General features: G+C 39.3%; 1 protein-coding gene across 1 annotated transcript in view; it reads right to left on the bottom strand.

The window, feature by feature from the left end:
• The window catches only part of MYO3A (myosin IIIA), a 184,033-nt gene that overhangs the window by 134,898 nt on the left and 27,135 nt on the right, over positions 1-22,000 (bottom strand). The window contains exons 4-5 of the mRNA XM_036460222.2: positions 17,519-17,623; positions 16,970-17,069 (exon numbers count right to left, since the gene is read on the bottom strand). Of these exons, the coding sequence (XP_036316115.1) occupies positions 16,970-17,069; positions 17,519-17,623 (205 nt within the window). The remainder of the gene's footprint in view (positions 1-16,969; positions 17,070-17,518; positions 17,624-22,000) is intronic.

Below are 22,000 nucleotides of genomic sequence, written 5' to 3'. Positions count from 1 at the left end.
AGTTATGTCATCATAATTAGGATTTTTCAACAAGCATTCATGTCTCAGTATCTGAATTTATAGACACAGGTGGCAGAAAATATTTCATAGAAGATATTTATGAAAGGATGCTGACAAAAGGTAGACCATTTAGGCTCTCTGTCTTGGAAGTGTGAGTTTTTAGTGGAGACTCTCAGAGAAGGAGATAATTAGAGCTGAGTCAACCAATGATGGGCTCTACGGATAAGTCCAGGTGAGGCTGCATGTGAGGTCCATGGCTGCTATGGCTCTCTTCTTAGGAGGTGGTGGTCCCTTGACTTTGCAAGCCAGCCAGTGTTGTTTCAATTCTTGCCACTGTTGCTTACAGCCAAGGAACCCTGACTAATACAAGACCCTAATAATTTTACATATTAAGGAGCAAATGTTTTTACTTCCAAAGTCTTTAATCACACATCCTAAACAGTAAAAACCTTTTGAGCAAGTACACTGTACATAGACATAAGACAATTCTGTAAGTATCTGCTAGCATGTTAATATAGACATTATGAAATATAAAATGAAGATAATTATAAAGGATGATATTAAAATAACTGTAATAAGATATAAATATTTCTTTCTGCACTCCGATATTTTGCAAACACCCTGGTATTGATTGACATTCCTTTCAAAGACAAAAGATCTAAGGAGTGCAATGAATTACAATGCTCTTGGAGTCTCATATTGTATGGAAACAAAAGTTCAACTCAGATTATAAAGAAAGAAAAACAAAAATAGTTAAAAAAAAAAAAAAAAAAAAAAAAAAAAGGACAAAGTAGCCCTAGCCAGTTTTGCTCAGTGGATAAATTGTTGGCCTTTGAGTGAATGGCCCCAGGTTCAATTCTGGTCAAGGACATGTGCCTTGATTGCAGTCTCCTCCTTGGGCCAGGCCCTGGTCAGGGCTCATGCAGGGGGCAACCAACCGATGTGTTTCTCTCACATAAATATTTCTCTCTGTCCTTCCCTCTTTCTTCCATTCTCTCTAGAAAGCAATGGAAAAATATCCTCAGGTGAGAATAAAAAACAAAAAGGAAAGAAAGAAACCTGTGAGTTGGAGAATATTGAATGATTGTTACATAGAAACAGGACAAACACCCAACTGTGAAAGTAACAGAGGAAGCATTTCCCAAATTTCATATTTGCTGACTATGTCTGCATTGACTGTTAAACCTCAAGATCATTTACTAATACAGCCAAAGAGCTTCAGAGCTAGAAGGCAACTTAATGATCAAGAATGTTCATTTTTCAGAGTAGTAAACTTCAACTGGAGAGAAAAATGAGTTTCCTGAGGACACATGGCATTTTGATTCAGTATAAATTTTCACAAGGAAAGCAGTAATAGGTAGAAAAATATAAATTGTATTAAGAAATGATTGACACAAATGACTTTAAGAGGCAACAGGAATCCAAATTACGAATTCAGGAACCCTGGGATGTAAAGGAGATTAGGGAAATCATCTTGTCCAGAGAGGAACTAATGGAATAAGTCACCAAAGTAAAGTTACATAAGCAACTCAAGAGAGAAAACGCCAAAGGATGGAAAATTCCAGGCAGGAAGTTGGGGTAGTGAAAGGATATCGAAAGAACAGGAGGCCAAAAAGAGATCAGGGCTGAACAGAAAAAAAGACTAGAAGAGAAGTCAATAGTCCATTTAAAGCTACAGGAACATGAAGGAGGGTTATGTTAATAGTTATTCAGCCCTTTGCTTGTCTACACTGCTGGAGAATCGTCATGCTATTTAAAGCTCCTTCCATAAGGCATCCTGGGTTGTTTGGTGTCTGTACAGCAAATCTGTTCCCTTTTGCATTAGTCCCATTTCTAGGGAGATAAATGTCCAGGCTTCATACATGCGGTCAGAAGATCTCTGAGGGTCTTAGGAATTAAAAACAAACATCACATGTGTTCAATCAGACCAGATATTTCAGGGAACTTGGTTTCTATAACCATCCAGTAAAATCCTTGACATCTCAAGAGACCAAAGGTAAGACCATGACTTTGCTTGTTAAAAAAAAACACACACAGCCGAAACCGGTCTGGCTCAGGGGTAGAGCGTCAGTCTGCGGACTGAAAGGTCCGGGGGGTTCGATTCCGGTCAAGGGCATATACATTGGCTGCGGGCACATCCCTGGGTAAGGGGATGTGCAGGAGGCGGCTGGTCGATGTTTCTCTCATCAACGTTTCTGGCTCTCTATCTCCCTCCCTTCCTCTCTGTAAAAAATCAATAAAATATATTTAAAAACAAAACAAAACACAAAAGACTGTGGGAATAAGAATTGAAGTTATAAAAATATAAAATTTTTCCAACCAGAGGAGCCCTAAAATTTATTACACCATCATATATCCTCATTTTATTGAGGAAGTTAAGACCGTGTGATGATTAATTTTATGCATAGACTTGGCTGAGCCACAGGGCCCAGATATTTGCTCAAATATAATTCTGGGTGTGTCTGTAAAGATGTTTTAAAAAATTTATTTTTATTATTTTCAGAGAGGAAAGGAGGGGGAGAGAGAGATAGAAACATCAATGATAAGAGAAAATCAGGATCAGCTGCCTCTAGCATGCCCCCTACTAGGGATCCAGCCTGCAACCAGAGCATGTGCCCTGACCAAACCATGACCTTCTGACTCATAGATCAATGCTCAACCACAAAACTACACTGGCCAGACTCTGTGAAGGTGTTTCTTGAATAAGTTATCATTTAAACCAGTGGACTTGAGTGAGGCAGATTATTCTGCATAATTCAGAGAGCTTCATTAAATAAGTGAAAGGTCTTCATAGGGTAAAGACTGACCTCCACTGGGCAAGTTCTTCTAGCAGACTGCCTTTGGATGCACTGCAACTCTCCTCTGGGTCTTCAGCTGCCAGCTAACCATCAGATTTTGGAGTTGCCATGCCTCCACAATTACATGAGTCTCTCTCATAAGGGAGACTTGGTATCTTTATATTTATACATACACACATCCATATTCTGTTGATTCTATCTCTCTAGAGGACCCTATTACTGATTTTGGTACTGAGAGTGGTTCTAGAGACAAAGAATCTTAAAGATGAGTTTTCTGAACTGGTTCTCAAGCTTCTGGAATTGGCTTTCTAATCTGATTAGATTTAAAGACACTATTGACTATTTCCAGTAGGAAAGAGCACTGATAGTCCATGAATGATGTGGTGATAGAGATATGCAAATGCAAAATATCATCACTGGATACTTGTAACCAAATACCTACAGGAGGTACAATTCAGGGTGACCACCTATATGACCTCTTTAAACGTGTTTGTCAAACTAATGAGTATAATGAGATTGGCTGTTTGCTTCTAATGTCACTGGACAAAGTGAGGAAAGAAAAGGATGAGCTCAGGGATTCAAATTCCCAGCTCAAGTGCTACATAAATGACCTGAAAGCTACTATGTCTGCCCTGAGAGAGACCCTTCTCTCATGTAGCTGCAGAGCTGAGATTGCTGAAAGCCAAGCCCAGAATCTCATCTTGCAAGCGGTTGAATTGCAAATTAATTTCCCAACCCCACAGGGTGTCTACTGTTAAAGTGAGGGCCTTGATTGGAAAGGAATGGGATCCTGAACATTAGAATGTGGATCTGGTAAAGCTGGGGACTTTGAGCTACTAAATTATGATAAATTTCTTTGCTGGTACAATTGGTAACCCCTCTAACCCCATCAAAAGAGATTAACTTTGCACTGCCTAAGGAAACTGTAATGCTTCCTCTGATGTAGTTGCCTCAGAAGATATTTATTCTCTTAGGACCCACCCTAATCATCTCCCTGCTTCTAAACCAACAACTAGACTCAAATTCCAGCAGGACTCTAAGGATGAGATACAAAATTATGAAGAACAACTTGATTTTTCAGATTTATACAGAAATTCAGAGAATATGTATTGAAATGTTCATCAAATGTGTAGGATAAAGGTGGAAGGTACATAAATTTAGATCAAACTCAATTTACTGATATGGGGCCTCTAAGCAGAAACATTGCAATTAATATTGTAGCTTGGGAAGTTAAAAAGGCTCTCTACCAGTTTATTTGTTTGGCTGACTCAGACATAGACCAAAAAGTGGTTCCCAGTACATGTATTTGAAATACCAGGACTACATTGGTTTACTCTAGAGCAGTGTTTCCCAAAGTGTGTACGCTTACCCCCAGGGGTATGGGAAGAGTTTGGTGGGGATATGCACTGCACCGTGCTTAGCTGCACCTAATTCTACATTCTCATGAGTACGAGCGGTACTCAGCGTTACGAAAATTACAGAAGTTTATGTCAAAATTATAGAAGAATATGTCAAAAGTTTGGGAAACACTGCTCTAGAGGAAAGGATTCAAAAGCTTAGGAAGAGTGGGATGGTAGAGTGGCTTTATCATCCAACATGGGAGGGTTCATAGGCCATATCTTTCAACAGAACTGTGAGAAATAACTTTTTGAGGAGAGCCTCATAGTCCTTGAAGAGTTCTGTTATCACTCATCTCTGTAGGCTAGAACTTATCATTGGAACTGCTGCAACTAAAGAGGAAAAGCTCAATGCAATGGGAATAATTGATCACAGAGTGGTGGGGGCCAAGTGGTGACCCTCATTTGCCAAAGTCAAGGTGGACATGGTTCCCATTATGGGCAGCAGAGTCAAAGCAGTAATCAGAAGAGTGTGACTTGCAGAGACCAATGGTGTTGCCTATGAAATCTTATTCCTAAAAGTTGTAGATGGGAAGCCTACTAAATTCTTACTTGATTTGTGTAAGTAAAATACTTCTAAGTTAAGTGAACAAAAATCTAACTGGAGTCATAAAAACAGACAGTCATTGCTCCTTAATCCAGGACTCCATGTCCTTTATAGACCCAGAAATACTGACATGAAGGGGAGGTCAACCTCTTAAGGAAGAACTCCAGCACACTGCCCAAAAGTTATATATTAATCTTTCTTCAACCTTCCCCAAAAGGATCTATGGCCTTTTCCCAGGGTGACTGTACACTAGGAAAAAGGAAATAATCAGATTTTTTCTGGGATTACTGGGCACTAACTCTGAATGGACACTAATTCCAGGAGATGCCTCAAGTTGCCCTGTTCCCCCAGAGTAGGGACTTAACAGAGGTTAGGTGAGCATTGGACTTATAGTTCACATCCCTCCCACAGTGGGACCAGGCTTTTGTTTTCTCATTGTTGATTTAGGAGTTTGGAATAAATTAATGATCTTTATTACTTTTGGGTTATAAAGTACTTAGTGATTTTCATAAAAGTTTTATACTTTCTCTTTAGAAAATTATATTCACACATTTTGCATATAAGGGATATAAAATATTATGATGTTTCTGTACTTAATATACCAAATGATCTTGTCCTCTCTGCAGTTCACTTGGCACTAGATTTCTCCCTTTCTTTAATACTCAGCTCATATTTTATAGTGGTCATGGTACTGTGTCGTAACTAAAGGTATCAAGATTACTGCTTGCTGCACTCTCCTTGGCTTTGAACATGTGAATTATGCACCTACAACTTCTGTGCCATTTATTCTGTATGACTTTGCACACATGTGTGCATATATACATAGTATTGAACCTTAGTTACAGAGAGTTGAGTGTATATATATATACTCCTCACTTAGGGTACACTGTCATCACTGATTTATCTCATTTTTTCTTTTTTTTTTCTTCCCCATTCACCTCCCCCATTGTCCTGTCTCCTGGCTTACCATAAAAATATACTCACTTGAAGCTCTTTGGGAATTAAGATTTTAAGCTGCAAACTAAGATCATTTAGTTCTAGTCCAAACACTTATTTTACAATAAGAAAAACAGCCGAAACCAGTTTGGCTCAGTGGTAGAGCGTCGGTCTGTGGACTGAAAGGTCCTGAGTTCGATTCTGGTCAAGAGCATGTACGTTGGTTGGGGGAACATCCCCAGTGGGGGGTGTGTAGGAGGTGGCTGGTCAATGATTCTCTCTCATTGACTTTTCTGACTCTCTATCTCTCTCCCTTCCTCTCTGTAAAAAATCAAAATGTATTAAAAAAAAAAAAAGAAGAAGAAAATAAAGAAAAACAGACGAGACAAAGAGGTGATTCTTAAAAAGTATAAGGAAAGTGGCTCTGGCTGGGTGGTTCACTTGGTTACAGCATCAACCTGATGGCCAAGGTTGAGAATTAGATCCTTAGTTGGGGCACATACAAGACTCAACCAATGAATGCAAAATAAGTGGAACAACAAATTGATCTCTCTCTCTCTCTCTCTCTCTCTCCCCACCCCCAATCACCCTCTCTAAATATTAATCAATTTCATCATTTTTTTAAAAAAAGGAAAGTCCTTTTTGGTCCACCTAAAGTTATCTCACAATGGAAAAGAATACTTGGTAGTTGTTATTAAAATTTCTAAGTTTGTTTTTTTGTTAGGTAAATCCCTAGATGTAAAATTTCCTTTTATTTGTTACTAAATAAAAACTTTGAAATGGCTGGGACCAGTTTGGCTCAGTGGATAGAGCATCAGCCTGCGGACTGAAAGGTTCTGGGTTCAATTCCGGTCAAGGGCATGTACCTTGGTTGTGGGCACATCCCCAGTAGGGGGTGTGCAAGAGGCAGCTGATCAATGATTCTCTCATTGATATTTCTAACTCTCTATCCCTCTCTCTTCCTCTCTGTGAAAAATCAATAAAATATATATAAAAAAAACTTTTGAAATGTCTGAAATCAATTCTTAATATAATTTTTGGTGTGCTTTAAGTATATAATTTACTTTCAACAACTTAAAACTAAAATTTTGAACAACTTCAGAATATACATGCACATCAATAAGAAAAAATATTTTCTAGATTATTTAGAAAATATCCTTTTTTCTCCCTTTCCATATCCTCTTTTTAAAAGTTGTTATTCACAGTTATTTGCAGCATAGGCAGGCCCAAGGAGGCTTGACTGCACCATATCAGCCCATTCTCCAGTCATGGCTCATTGGATTAAAGGAGAATATCCGACCCAGCTGGTTCAACTGAGTTCCTTCTCCCACTCCAAATTCCGTCTGACTTGGGATGCTGAAAATCTGGGTCAGTTAGCTGTTGGCAATGAACCAATAAGATTATTATGCAGACTTTGAAGGTTGAGGCTGTATTTTTTATTAGGCTGGATGGACAGCATGAAACTCCAGAGATTGGTCTGTAGACTCGCAAAGAGAAGCAGGGAGAGAGATTTGGTTGAGAGAGAGAGAGAGAGAGAGAGAGAGAGAGAACAAAAGTCAACAAGCAGGCCCTGGCTGGTTTTTCTCAGTGGTTAGAGCATCAACCCAGCAGACTGAAGTATCTCAGGTTTGATTCCAAGTCATTGTCAAGTTCCTCAGTTGCAGATTTGATCCCTGAGAGAGGGCAGCCAGTTGATGTATCTCTCTCACATCAATGTTTCTTCCTCCCTCTCTCTCCCTACTTTCTTCCCTCTCTCTCCCCTCCCTTCTAGTCTCTAAAAATCTGTGAAAATCTGGTGAGAACTGACAACAACAAAAAAGGCAAAAAGCAGTCGAGGTTCTTGCCTTCCATTCTCCTGTCTCTGTTTCAGTCCCCTTTGTCCTGCTCTTCTTATCTGAGGTGGCCTCTGGAGCTAGTCTGGGTTTCTGGTCCTTACAACTAAAATACCCCCTTGACTAAGCTTTACAACATTATCTATAAGGTTAGTTAGCTTAATTCAACATAATGTTCAACTCAAGGAATACTTGAGTCCACAAGTTCAGCTGGAACTACAAAACTCTAAAAGAGATTCCATTTATGGTTTTGCTTTATATTTAAAAAATTATAAATGTCTTTTCTTTCAAGTAAAGGTCACTTCCCCAAAGTAAAAAAAATAAATTAAAAAAAAAATAAAATTCTAGCTGAATAAAATATTAATCGTATAGAAATGAAAATTATAAATCTCTGCCTACCCTGCATGGCTCAGTGGTTGAGCATCAACCTATGAGCCAGGAGGTCATGGCTCCATTCCATGTCAGGGCATATGTCCAGGTTGCGGGCTTGATCCCCTGTAGTGACCGATGTGCAGAAGGCAGTTGATCAATGATTCTCTCTCATCATTGATATTTCTAGCTCTTTCTCTCTCTCCCTTCCTCTCTAAAATCAATAAAGAATTTTTTTAAAAAGTTCTAAAGCTCTGCCATATTTTAAATGTTGTTGACCCCTCAAGACCTCCCAACACATCATTTCTATAAAGCACTAGCTCTCAAATTTTTCAGATTTATTCATACAATCTTTACACACACACACACACACACACACACACACACACACACACAAATATCTTTAGACCTGTGTTAATTCTCCAACTCTACACCATAACTTTAAAAAATGTTGACATAATTTTAACCTTAGAGAAAAGTTGGCAAAAGAAGTACAAATAACTTTTATCTGAACCATTTGTGAGTAATTGGGCTACATAATGTCTCTTCCCCCCAAATACTTTGGTGTGTAATTGCTACAAACAAGGGCATTCCATTGAATATCCACAGCACAACTATTTAGGCCAGGAAATTTAACAGTTACATTCCTACCATCTTATCTACAGATACCATTCGAATTTCACCAAGTGTTCCAAACATGCCCTTACAATGAAGGATCCAACCCAGGAGCATAGGCTGCATTCAGATGTCAGGTCTCTTTAGTCTCCTTCAATCTGGAAGAGTTCCTTCATCTTTCCTTGAATTTTACAACCTTGACATTAAAATTTCAGGATAGTTATTTTGTAGAATGTTCCTGATAGTATATTTGTCAGATATTCCTTCATAGTTATATTTTTGACAGTAATGTGACGGTAATGATACTGAAGTCTTCTCAATGCATCTTATCAGGAATTATGTGATTTTGTTTTTTCCAAATACTATTTGTGTTCACTTTGATCACTTGATTAAGTTTGGGTCTGCCAGGATTCTTCCCTATAAAGTTTCTCTTCTTCTTTTGTAATTAAGTATTTTGTGCAGAGATCCTTTGAAAAGATGTAAGTATCCTATTTTGGATCAAAACTTAACCAGGTAGTTTAGCATCCATTTAAATTTTGGGATGAATTAATTGCTAAATGAACAATTTTATTATTTCTTCAATATTTATTAGTTGGTATTCTTCTGTAAGAAAAGGCTTTTGCTTCTTTACATTCACTTATTCATGCATGTAAGTATGCAAAAGTATAGATTAATGGATTTCTGTTTCATTCAATGGGTTACCACCATTATTATCATTATTTTGAAGCTCCCAGATTTGATCAACAAGAATAGCTTCAATTTGGCTTCTGTGTCCTTTTGACAGGCCTCTATCTTTTTTTTTTTTTTTTTTTTACCATTGCCTTACTTTTTGGCACACTAAGGCCTAGATTCATCTTGTACAGCCCTAAAAATCAGCTCTTCTCCAAAAATCCCCACTTCTTCCTAGTTGAGATTTATATTTAAAAAGCAAGTGTTAGGTGCTTGATGTGTTTGATTTTGTGGTATTGATGCTTGCAAGACTTCTTAGTAGAAATATCTAGGTCACACACACACACACACACACACACACACACACTCACCATACATATATTCCTAATTTTTTATTAAACATATTTTTTTACTTTTTTATTTTAAAATTTATCAGGGTAATATTAGTCTATATGAACATACAGGTTACATGTGTGGATTATTAATTTACAAAATTTGTTTTTAGTACCATGTGACCACCACCCAAAGTCAAATCTTCTCCTGTCACCTCATATTAGGACCCCTTTCTTTCCTAATATGGCAGCCACCACACATCTGTTTATGTTCATAAGTTTCAGTTTTATATCCCACATATGAGTTAAATCATATAGTTCTTAGCTTTCTCTGTTTGACTTTTTTCACTTTGCACAATGTTCTCAAGGTCCACGCATGTTGTTGTAAATTTTAATGTTGATGTATTTATTTTTATAACCCTCTATACATATTAAAAATCAGGAGTTCACATTGAAACCTCCAATTCCAATCCAACAGCACTGAGTTCATTTTTCTCCCTTTCCATGGTCATCATTCTTTTCTCTAACAGTAAAAATCTGGCTCCCACTGTCAATATTCTTCCTGATTGTGCTAAGCCCTCTTTATGTAAATAATCTCTTGTCTCCAGCTTGACAGCAACACAGGTACCCTTGTTACCTAACTCAATTGGCAACCTGATTGAGATCCTCCTCCTCCTCCTAGGTGGCTGCTCTTTTTGTCCCACTCAGAGACTCAACAAGACACTACCACACACCCTCCCGGCATGGATGTCTTTCTCACCCATTTTGGGCCTGAACCACATGCTACACCACCCGCACTTCCATGCTTACTCTAAAGGCTATGGTTCTGAATTACTGAGGAAGAAAGAAAGGAATAAAAGGAGCTTCCAAGCTTTAAAGTTCAGATGCAATTATCTCACTTGATGCTAAGAAGTGGGTTTTAATTTTAAAAAATCACAACTTCTCTTCCACCTACATTACTCATTGGGGATTTAGTCTACATTTGGGCTTGTCAGTAATAAGAGACTAAAAGCCATAAAATATTCTGTCATAAGAACAATGTATAAATAAATCCTAAGAAGTACATTCTGTACTTTTGTATTGAAATGTTAACTCTCCTATTAGAAATGAAATTCCCCAGAGAGAAATCCACAGAAATGAGAACTGAGAACCACCCTTCAAGTATAGTCTTTCTTTCATTTTTCTATTCCAGATAGGGACTGATTTTTCTGACATTAATTGACTTGCCTAAAGGGGTTTGCCTCCTGGGAGGTCACATTATTTTTTGATTGATCATACACCAGTGACTACTAATGGATTTCATTAATAACATTTCCAAGCTCACTTGTCTTTCTGGTCTCTGAAGTGTCTGGTGGTTTTCTGTAAAAGCATATCCATTTAGAAAAAAAATCAAAAGATTTTCTTAACTAGTATTACCAAACACACTTTTAGTGTAATTAAATAGTAGTTTGCTATTTAAAGTAATATTGACCTTACTTTAGCAAAGGTCATATATATTGAAACAGAAAGCAGCACAACTTTTAGGTACTCAGACTTTCATTAGTTAGCAACTATTTAATAAAATATGTATTTCCTATTTATTGAGTACCTATTTTGTGTACAACACTGAGCTAGAAGCTACATGAGATTATAATTCCATAACAAGGGTAATAGCTCAGATATTTTAAAATTGTAAAATGTCAGTAATTTTATCTGTATCATTCTATTTACTCTTCATAGTAATTAATTGTGAGGTCTACCTTTTTTATAATCGTAGATGAGCAGGATGATGTCTTTGGAGTTTTTAAATGGCTTTCTCAAGACTACAAAATTGTATAGAAAACCCTACCTCTCATTCATTCATTCATTCATGAGTGTTTATTGAGCCCTTTCAATGTGCCAGAATCATGCTTGGTTCTAAGGACAAAGTAATAGATCAGAGGGAGAACCCAGTCATCATGAGTTATATTTAGCAGGGAATGTGGTCAAATTAAGCATGATTACAATCAAGAATGACAACTGGATGGCTACATAAAGTATAGGGTATCAGTGAGGCACTCAGCCGGCAAAAAGAAGTTAGCCTTGTGCAGGGCTGAGAAGAGATTTCTATGCAGGGAAAGCATCATGCTTATAATTGGTCACAAAATTTAATGACACCACCCTTACATATACAGAGAAATTGAAATTTCTTCAATTTTCCTTTAACTCTTATGGTCTATCCCTATGCCTCTACCCACTGGATGGAAGGGAAGTAAAGCTTAGTCCTTTCAGATAGAGTTCAATCTCTGTTGAATAAAAGTGTGCTTGCTCTATCTCTCAGATGATGTTTCCACTCCTTCTTCTCTCCAGAAGATGGATTGTCTATATAGGATGAGGGATGGCTTATAACTCCTTGTGGGCAGGGAGAAGAGAGTGGTGGGTCTTTACTCTCCAGAGCCACATGACTTCATCTGCGTGGCTTTTGGGGTACTGCTGGGCTCCGATGCTACAATAGTATCTGCATCTGGTGAGCTTTGGTTCTGGTCTCCTTGTGCAAGCAGGAGATGAAGGCTGGGGTTGGCTTAGCTAGAGCTCAGAGGACTCTGAGGTCTGGCTCGGACACCTATGCAGACCTGGCCCAGGTGATCTGCTCTGGGTCATACTTCCCTTCCTAAGAACCCTCTTTAGAAGCTCCCCAGCCAGATTCTCAGGTACTTTTGGGTTCTGGAAACTAAGGGTAAAGGTTTGGGGAAGCTCAACTTGAGCACTTCCTCTAGTTAATCTCTACACCTTAGGTAACAACAATGTGGCTCACCTCAGCCTGGACTGTGGCAGACTGGGCAACGGCCACTTCTGGAACACTGAATGGCAGCGGTGTGAGGTAAGAGTTCCTTTCTGCCTCACTGTCATCTTCACTTTTTAAAAGCTCATCTCACTCTCCTCTTTGTTTCATCTTTCCAAAACTACCCCAGAATTGGAAAGGGTTTCCATTGTTTCTATTTCTCTTATGTGAAACTCAACAGTCTGTCCCTGGAAATTTTCTCTCCGTATGCTTAAAGTTAGAGCAATTCATATAGAACTTTCTCAAGAGATAGCCTGAGTCTTGCTACAAATCCTATTTTTGAATGTTAAAAACTAAATATTACTATAGTTATATTCTTGCATTCATTCTGGAACAAATCTTGATCTCACCCCAGAAGGTGCCTCAAGCAGACTGGGGTGAGACATATCTACACTAATGAGAGAAATATGCAAATTGATGTATCTTCATGATACCCACCAGCCAATCAGGAGTGAGTATGAAAATTAACCAAGGAAGTTTGGCAAGTTAATTTGCATACACAGGCACCCAGTGGCTGGAGGCAGGGCGCTTGAGTTATCACCATGGTGACAATACAGATGTTTCCACTGCCCAAGCTGCTCAGGGCCTCTGGGCAGTGTGGGAAGGTAGAAAGGTGGCTTCAGGACAGAGCAAAGGCTGTGCCAGCAGCTAGGGTAAAGAAGGCCCATTCTATACAAATCTTTGTGCATCAGGCATCTAGTTTTTAGACAGGCAAAGGAGAAAAGCATGTTGATAAAAATTTAAGTACTTCCAAAAGTATTCAATTACATGTTTCAAGAGCCCTGATTGAGTTGGGCACATTAAAGAACTGGAAGAAGCTGACCTTGCTCCTTGGAGAGAGCATTAAGGTGTATAAAAAAGGTATTGATCATGCCAACACAGAAGACCAGAAGGCATGCCTTTCCCAAGGGTCAGAGGAAGCCATTGAACAGAATACTGCTTTCTGAAAGGGCCCCTCTAGTTGCAGTGAGGACAATGGGACCATAAGGAGGGGAATGAGACCAGAAGCAGGGAGTACAGCAAAGTGTAACTACAGGAGCCCAGGTCAGAGATGATGGTTAAGACTGGGACAGAGCAATTAAAATGAAATATGAGGATATCTATACTAGTAAAAGGTAATATTCTAATATTCTACTGGACATCTTCCAGTCATCCCATCCTCCTTCCAGACAAAGCCATGTTGCCAGGGGCTGAGGCAACGGCAGTTAGGGGAGATTAGGCTGGCAGGGGAGCAGTTAGGGGCAATCAGGCCAGCAGGGTAGGGTGGTTAGGGGCGATCAGGCCAGCACAGGGAGGGAAGTTAGGGGTGATCATGCAGTTAGGGGTGATCAGGCCAGCAGGCAGAAGGGTAGGGGCAATCAGGCAGGCAGGTAGGTGAGTGGTTAGGAGCCAGTAGTCCCGGATTGCGAGAGGGATGTCTGACTGCCAGTTTAGGCCAAGTCCCTCTGGGCTAAACCAGCAGTTATACATCAACCAAGGGGTCCCAGATTGGAGAGGGAGCAGGCTGGGCTGATGGAATCTCCTCCCCATCCCCCGTGCAAGAATTTCATGCACCAGGCCTCTAGTACTATTAATAGTATATTTGAGAGACAGAGCTTTCTGACTAATTATAGTTGTAGGAGGGAGAGACAAGGAAAGTCTCAATAATGAGCCTAAGATTTTTGGCTTGAACAGCAAAATAGACGCTGGTGAATTTCTAAAACAAGAAACTCTTGATAGAAAGCAGATTTCTGGGGAGGGATGAGATGGTGGAGTTCTATTTTGGATATTTTGAGGACTAGCAGCCATCCCACTATAGGTCTTCAGTACTCAATAATGAGCTTACTGTATATTTTATGAGATGAGAAATTCAAATAATAATATGTATTCTACAACATTTACATTTAGCTATAACCTTCTATGAAAATTTGATTTAAACATAAAATGAGGACACTGATTTTTAGTTTTATTTGGCAATTTGTGACTTATCATATCTTATTACTTCTACCCTTGAGAAGTTTCATTATGCATGCAACTCCATCCTAAGGTTTTTATTCATATGAAAACCTATACATCATTTTAGGAGAATGGAATTCAGGTACTCTTATCATGGAGATTAGATATATACACATTATCTTTATTACAAAAAATATATTATCAGATCTAGGAGCACATTTAATAGGCAGGAGCCTTCTTAAAGTTGTCTTTAAGTCAATTAATCTAAAACAGAAGCTCTCATTTTGTCAGCTTCCAAAATTATGACTACTTTATAAAGATACTAGAGGCCCAGTGCACAAATTTGTGCACCAGTGAGATCCCTCATCTTGGCCTGTGGAATTGGGCTGAAATTGGCTCTTCGATATCCCAAAGGGGCCCTGGATTAGAAGAGGGTGCAGGCAAGGCCAAGGGACCAGACTGGTACACAGGTGCCAGGGAGGGATGTGGGAGGTTGATTAGCCAGGGAGGAACCGTAGCAGGGCACCAGGGCATGTCCAGCCCATCTCACTTAGTCCTGATCAGCCCTATTCCAGCAGCAAGCTAACCTACAGGTCTGAGCATTTTCCCCTGGAGGTCAGTGAACATCATAGCAACTGGTTGGCAGGTTGACTATCTGCCCCCTGGTGGTCAATATGTGTCATAGCCATTGGTTGACCAGAGCAGTTGAACAGCTTTAGCATATCATTACCATATTATACTTTGATGGGTTGAACGGCCAAACAGACGGCCAGACACTTAACATATTAGGCTTTTATTATATAGGATCACATAAAAAGTCACCTTATTATCTACATATATGTTTATAATCTAGGTTATTTCAGAGTGTAGCCCAGGAACCTCATTTCTCAAAGTTACTGGTTTACCAACTTTTTCTTTCATGCCTGAGAAAGTGTTTACTTTCACTTGTTTTAATAATTTCCATATAGATTTTAACCATTTTTTAGAGCAAGAGAATTTATGAAATCTCCAGTTAAATATTAAGTTCTCTTTTTAGGTATATTAGTGTGAAGTCAGGGCCCTGCCTATGGAATAGTGAAGAGCGTTTTGATGTGTGTGTGTGTGTGTGTGTGTGTGTGTGTGTGTGTTTTCAATTTCAGGCACAAGTTCTTATTAGTATTATGACCCAGACAGATTGTCAAACACACAGCTTTGTACTCAATTAGAACACTTACTAGCTGTATCTAACATATTAATCAACCACAGCTGCTGGAAATTTTTCAAAACCTCAGCTGAAAGGAAAAAAAAAAAAAAAAAAAAAAGGAATACACATGCTTGTCTGAAGAATATGCTATCTATCCATTCCTTTCCAGAGATAGTCTGAAATTCATTTCTGGGTTCAGCCAGAGAACTACATACATGGATATTAAGACAATTAATTTCTAAAGTTAATCCATGGACTTCTCTAGGCTTCAGTTTACAAAATGCAAAATGAAGGAAGATTTATTCATTCACTGATCACTCATTGAACTACTAATATAAAACATTAGAATAAGACATAGTCCCACCCCTCAAAGACCCATCTAATTATCTTTCTAAGTATCTTTTCATATGACCCGAGAGGTAATTATAATTCTACTAGAGGCCCAGTGCACAAAATTTTTGCATGGTGGGGGGAAGGGGATGTGTTACTCAGCTCAGCCTGCAGCCTCTCCAATTGGATCCCTGAAAAGATGTCTGATGCACATTTAGGCCCGATCCTTAGCCTAAATGGGCACTTGGAAATCCCTCTCACAATCCAGGATGGCTGGCTCCCAACCACTCACCTGCCTGCCTGCCTGCCCCTAACTGCTTCTGCCTGCCAGCCTGATCACCCTCTAATTATTCCCCTGCCAGCCTGATCAATGCTTAACTGCTCCCCTGCTGGCCCGATTGCCCCTAACTGCCCTCCCCTGACAGCCTGGGCCCTACCCTCAATTGCCCTCCCCTACAGGCCAGGTCCCCCCAACTGTCCTCCTCTGTAGTCCTGGTCACTTCCAATTGTCCTCCCCTGACAGCCATCTTCTGATGGCCATCTTTGACCACATGGGGGCAGCCATCTTGTGTTGGAGTGATGGTCAATTAGCATATTATATAGACATTTATTATCTCACATGAAAAAAGGTCCAAAGCTAGGGCATGCTCCAAAGTTGGTTGATTTATGGGCTGGATTACATCATCAAAGACCCTTTTTATTCCCTTCCTCAGCTCCACTTTTCTCAGTGTTGGCTTCCCACTTGGAATGAAGCACTTCAGGACCAAATAAGGTGCCTGTAGCAGTACAGGTATCACAACAGACACAGAGAGTCCGAAGGAAAAAGGAGATGATCTTCCCCTGTGCTTCCTTCTTAGGAGGGAAGAAAATTTCCCAGAGACATTGGAAGATTTCCCCTCACATTTCAAAATCCTGGAATTGGGCATATGCCCATGTGTAAAACAATTACTAGTCAGGGCTGTGGGATTAGGTTTAGGATAATCAAGGAGGTGCTATCCATTTTAGAGAACCAGCCACTCACACTGTTATAGTGGTATTAAGGACACAAGCTAGCTGACTTAAAGACACTCTTCAAGCAATCTCTCATCTGCCAAATTTTTAAAAATATGCATTTTCTAATCTCAAGGAGATACAGCTTGTTTTCTACTTTCAATGCCAAGAAAGCAAGGCTAATGTTAAATGATCAAACTGTATCACAGTATTCATGAATTTCAAATAAAACTTACCAAAATCTACAAGTTTAACTCCGCCTTCTGTAGTCAACAGGATGTTATTTCCTTTTACATCACGATGAATAGTTTTGTTGTTATGCAAATGTTGAAGTCCCTAAAAGGTAAAAAAAAAAAAAAAAAAAAAAAAAATCCTTTTAAAGAATGCACCAGCCTGTGGTGTGGCTCAGTGGGTGAGTGTTAACCTATGAACCCGGTTCATCCCTGGTCAGGGCACATGCCCACATTGCAGGGCTCAAGCCCCCATGGGAAGTGTTCAGGAGGCAGCAGATCAATGATTCCCTCTCATCATTGATGTTTATATCTTTCTCTCCTATAAGAAACACAATGAAAATTAAGATTCAAGCATTCCTAAATGTTTAATATTGAATTAGTCATATCAAATTACATCACTTCCACTTTGGGCTATAAAAAAATTCCAAAAAAGCAGAGCATGCCCTTAACTCTCAACAAATATTTTATTGAAAATAATTTGAAACAAAATTTAGATAATTTATTTAATGAGAAATGCCTCAAATAATTAATGCACAATTTAAATTGCCTTACCATTAGTGCTTCACGTAAAATATAGGCAATTATGGGCTCATTCATTCTTTTCCCCTTTTTCAGAAATCCTTTCACAAGATCAGTCACTGATCCTCCATTGCACAGCTATAAAAGAATATTTAAAGATTGATATTAAAATGAATATGACATTTTAAGGACTTGCTATAAAAGGTTTCTACAAAACATTTTTTTAAAAGCTTGGAAGAAATAACAGCTGACATTTGCCAAATTTAAAGAAAATATTAATCGATACATTCAAATAGCATAAACACAGAGATTATAGTCAGTCACATAAAATAACAATGTTGAAAGCCTAAGATAAAAAGAAAATTTTGAAAGTAACAGTGAAAACATGAATTCTCATGTACAAGGGACCCTAATAAGACTGACTTCTCATCAAAAGCAGTGGAGGCAGTAGGAAGGATGACATATTTAAGTTGCTAGAGCAAAAACTATCCACAAGAATCTTATCCAGCAAAACTATCTTTCAAAAATGAAGAGCCAAAACCGGTTTGGCTCAGTGGATAGAGCGTCGGCCTGTGAAATGAAAGGTCCCAGGTTCAATTCCGGTCAAGGGCATGTACATTGGTTGTGGGCACATCCCCAGTATGTAGGAGGCAGCTGGTCAATGTTTCTCTCTCATCGATGTTTCTAGCTCTTTATACCTCTTCCTTCCTCTCTGTAAAAAATCAATAAAATATATATTTATTTAAAATGAAGAGGAAATACATTCCCACATAAACAAAACTGAGAGCATTTGTTACTACCAGATCCACTTTATAAAAAATACTAAAGGAAGTTCTTCAGGATAAAAGCAAGTGATCACAGACAGTGCTAATATTATAGGACAGTGAAAAGCTCGGAAAATTCCAGGACAAGCGGAACAGGGAAACTAAAACAGGGAAATTAAACAAAGCCAAAAAGCTTTGCAAGCTGCTTGTAGCAGGAACTTATCTTGAGAACAAAGGATTAAAATATAACCCTCTGTCTCACAAAATAATGCAGGAGAGGAGGGAGAAGAGAAAGGGGAATGGAGGAGGAATCCTAATTCAACTTCTCACAAACCAGAGACTACTTAGTGCAAATCAAACTGGAGTTGTTAAGGCAGCAGGAAGGAGGGGGAAGGAGAGTGCAGTCTTATGCTACTGTGTAAACAGAAAAACTAGCAGTCTGGGGATTTAATTGCCAGGTGTTTCTCACAAATTGTGGAAAAGCCATAACAAGGAAAAGGGGTAACCTTCAGAGTTAATCTATACCAGGATAACTAGCAGAGGAATTAAAAACAAACAAACAAAAACTTAGACAGGAGCGTATATAATGCCTCAAACCCCACTCTTCAGATTGGCTAGAGTCCATCTGGAATTCATAAGGCAGATGTAAAGATTTGCTTGTATTGCTTCTTTAATAAATATGCATGATTTTATATATATATATTATATATAAATTTAATTATATATATATATTTTATAAATTAAAATTATATAAAATATATATATATATTTTTTTCAGAGATGAAGGAAGAGGGAGAGAAAGATAGAAACATCAATGATGAGAGAGAATCATTGATCAGCTGCCTCCTCCTGCATGCCACCCACTGGGGATCAAGCCCTCAACCCAGGCATGTGCCCTTGACTGGAATTGAACCCAGGGCCTTTTAGTCCACAGGCCTACACTCTATCCACCAAGCCAAACTGGTTAGGGCTTTAATTTTTTAATAAAGTCATTTAAACACAATCTAATTAGGATCACTCCTTTAAATTCATTTATACGAGAAGACCAGAATTGAGGTGGAGAGTGCTCTCTCTTTGACTCAGGGATGTCCAATAACATACTTCTGCACCAACTTGCAGTCTCACCAACAGTGCACAAGTGTTCTCTTCTCCACATACTCCCCAGCATATGGTTATTTAGTTTCAAATGGTCTTTCTCCACCATTCGACTATAAGCTCCAGATCACAGAGTTTGTCTTGCTCTCTACTGAAAACCCAAAGTCACAGATGATATTTATGGAATAAATGACTGGTTGGATAAACTTAAGTTCTGTACACTTAAGCTGCACACAAATTCATATAAAATGACAGAATGACATGTTTTCACATTGTATATAAGATACCTCTTCAAAGAGTGACTTTTTTACTTATAGTAATTTCAATTAAATATATTAATGTAGTAAATTCTGTACTTCAATAAAATACTGATAAGATATGAATGAGAGCTGTTATCATCACCTAATACAGTGGTTGGCAAACTCATTAGTCAGCAGAGACAAATATCAATAGTACAACAATTGAAATTTCTTTGAGAGCCAGTTTTTTTAAACTTAAACTTCTTCTAACAACACTTCTTCAAAACAGACTCACCCAGGCCATGGTATTTTGTGGAAGAGCCACACTCAAGGGGCCAACGAGCTGCATGTGGCTCGTGAGCAGCAGTTTGCCAACCACTGATTTAATAGATGGTTCCTAATGTGTACTTTCCTTATAGGTAAAATTTTTACATTAGTTTTCAAATGTGTAAACTAGAAGCAGTTCTTTTAATGTATTATCCTATATAATAAAAGACTAATATGCAAATAGACTGAACAGTGGAATGACTGAACTACTGGTTACTGTGATGTGTGCTGACCACCAAGGGGCCACCATGGCAGGCATTGGCTGTGGTGGAATGGTGGGGCAGGTGAGCAGGGCACCAGGCCAAGGCAGAGCACCAATTGCTGCAATTGTGGCAAGCCTCTGGTGGTTACTGAAAATTCTTCTCTCCTTCCAACTACAGTCCCAACCAGTGCTCACACCTGCTGCTGGCACCAGCCCCGCTCCCGCTTGCGCCCTCTGTGGCACCAGAGCTGCTGCTCACACGTGCTGCCTGCGCCCAGTTCCAGTCCCAACTACTCAGGGCCATCAGTGGGTGTGAGTGGCGGCTGCCTGTCGCCCCTGAGGGCTTCTCCACCCCTCACCCCCATGCTCCCGAAGGTCAGAGGGGTAATTGGGCAGTAGCTGCTGCTCACACCTGCTGACAACATCAGCCTCACTTGCACCTCCTGCTGGCACTGGCCCCAATTGCTCCGCACCAATCAGCTAGTGTAACAGGGGCCAGCACCATAAGCATGTGGGAGTGGTGGTGGCAGGAGCAGGGCTGCAAGCAGACAGGAGACTGGGGCTGTGGTGGGAGGGGCCAGGCGGGGGCATGGAGGATGGGCCATGATTCGCTCCTATGCCCATCACAGCCTTGCTGTCCTCAGTTCCTTTCAAGGTGCACCAATTCCCAATTCGTGCACTGGGCCCCTAGTTGAAAAATAATTGGGTCATTTAAGTAATCATGTAACCAGTAAATCTAGATATAAAACAGGCTCTGGCCAGTTTGGCTCCGTGGTTGGAATGTAGGCCTGTAGACTGAAGGGTCTCCGGCTCTGTTGGTCAAGGACATGTTACCTTGGTTACAGGCTCATCCCTCACCTGGTCGGGACCCATGTGGGAGGCAAACAATAGATGTGTTTCTCTCACATTGGTGTTTCTCTCTGTCTCTCCCCTTCCTTCCACTCTCTCAAAAAATCAATGGAGAAAATGTCCTTGGGTGAGGATTAGCAATCAAACAAAAAAGATATAAAACAGTTCCCTTATCCTAAACTGTTTTTGAAATTCTTGGGAAAACACCATTAAACATTGATAATGCTAGCAATAAGAAATCTATGATAAAATCTAGGATAAGTTAATCTATGATTAAAAAAGAAAATAACTCAGAAATGTTTCATATGCACGGTAGGAATATGTTGATTTAACAAATGGCAACAAATTTTAGGCCACACCATATTTTTCCTCTGAAGTAATACTATAAATTTGCACTCCTGTTCAAAGAGTGGATGTTTCTGCAAGCCCTGAATTACTATTAGGGAAGAAATATATAGAAGCCATATATATGGGTTTCCAGGGTTACAATTAAATTTTTTTTCCATCTTGCCCTTTAAACAAAAATGAAATGAAATGCCTAGGTAACTGGCTGTCTGTTCTATTGCAAGTACACTCAATAATAGCAGCATTTTACATGAGAACTTGGAATGGTGGTTCCAGCCCTAAAACTATGAAAAGGGTCATCCTGACCTTTATGCTCCTCCACTGCAACTGTACACAGCCAAAGGCAGGAAGGAGCACTGCTGTGCTATCAGAGCAACTCAGAAACCCAGCTTCCCACTCCTGCCCTCCTTCCCCCGGCTCCTCCCACACATGCAAGTCTGAAGTAGCTTCATGTCTCCTGTGTACATGCTCTCTGAAAAAAAAAAAAAATAGAAACCATTCCTTCATTTTACTTTCTATCATCCTATGTTTACTTTCCTCACGACAGGATTGCTAGATGCAAGTGTAAAGACAAAATAACTACTAATGCATGTCATATGAAAGTAGTACTTGTCTACAAAAACCACATCGATTTCCTGAAATGTGTATTTGAGAGGCTTTATGATTATTTACTGAATTTTTGTGCTTTCAAATA

Source organism: Pipistrellus kuhlii, unplaced genomic scaffold (assembly GCF_014108245.1).
Source record: "Pipistrellus kuhlii isolate mPipKuh1 unplaced genomic scaffold, mPipKuh1.p scaffold_m20_p_1, whole genome shotgun sequence".
In the NCBI taxonomy this organism is placed as follows: Eukaryota; Metazoa; Chordata; class Mammalia; order Chiroptera; family Vespertilionidae; genus Pipistrellus; species Pipistrellus kuhlii.
This window is presented reverse-complemented; position numbering and strand designations above follow the sequence as displayed.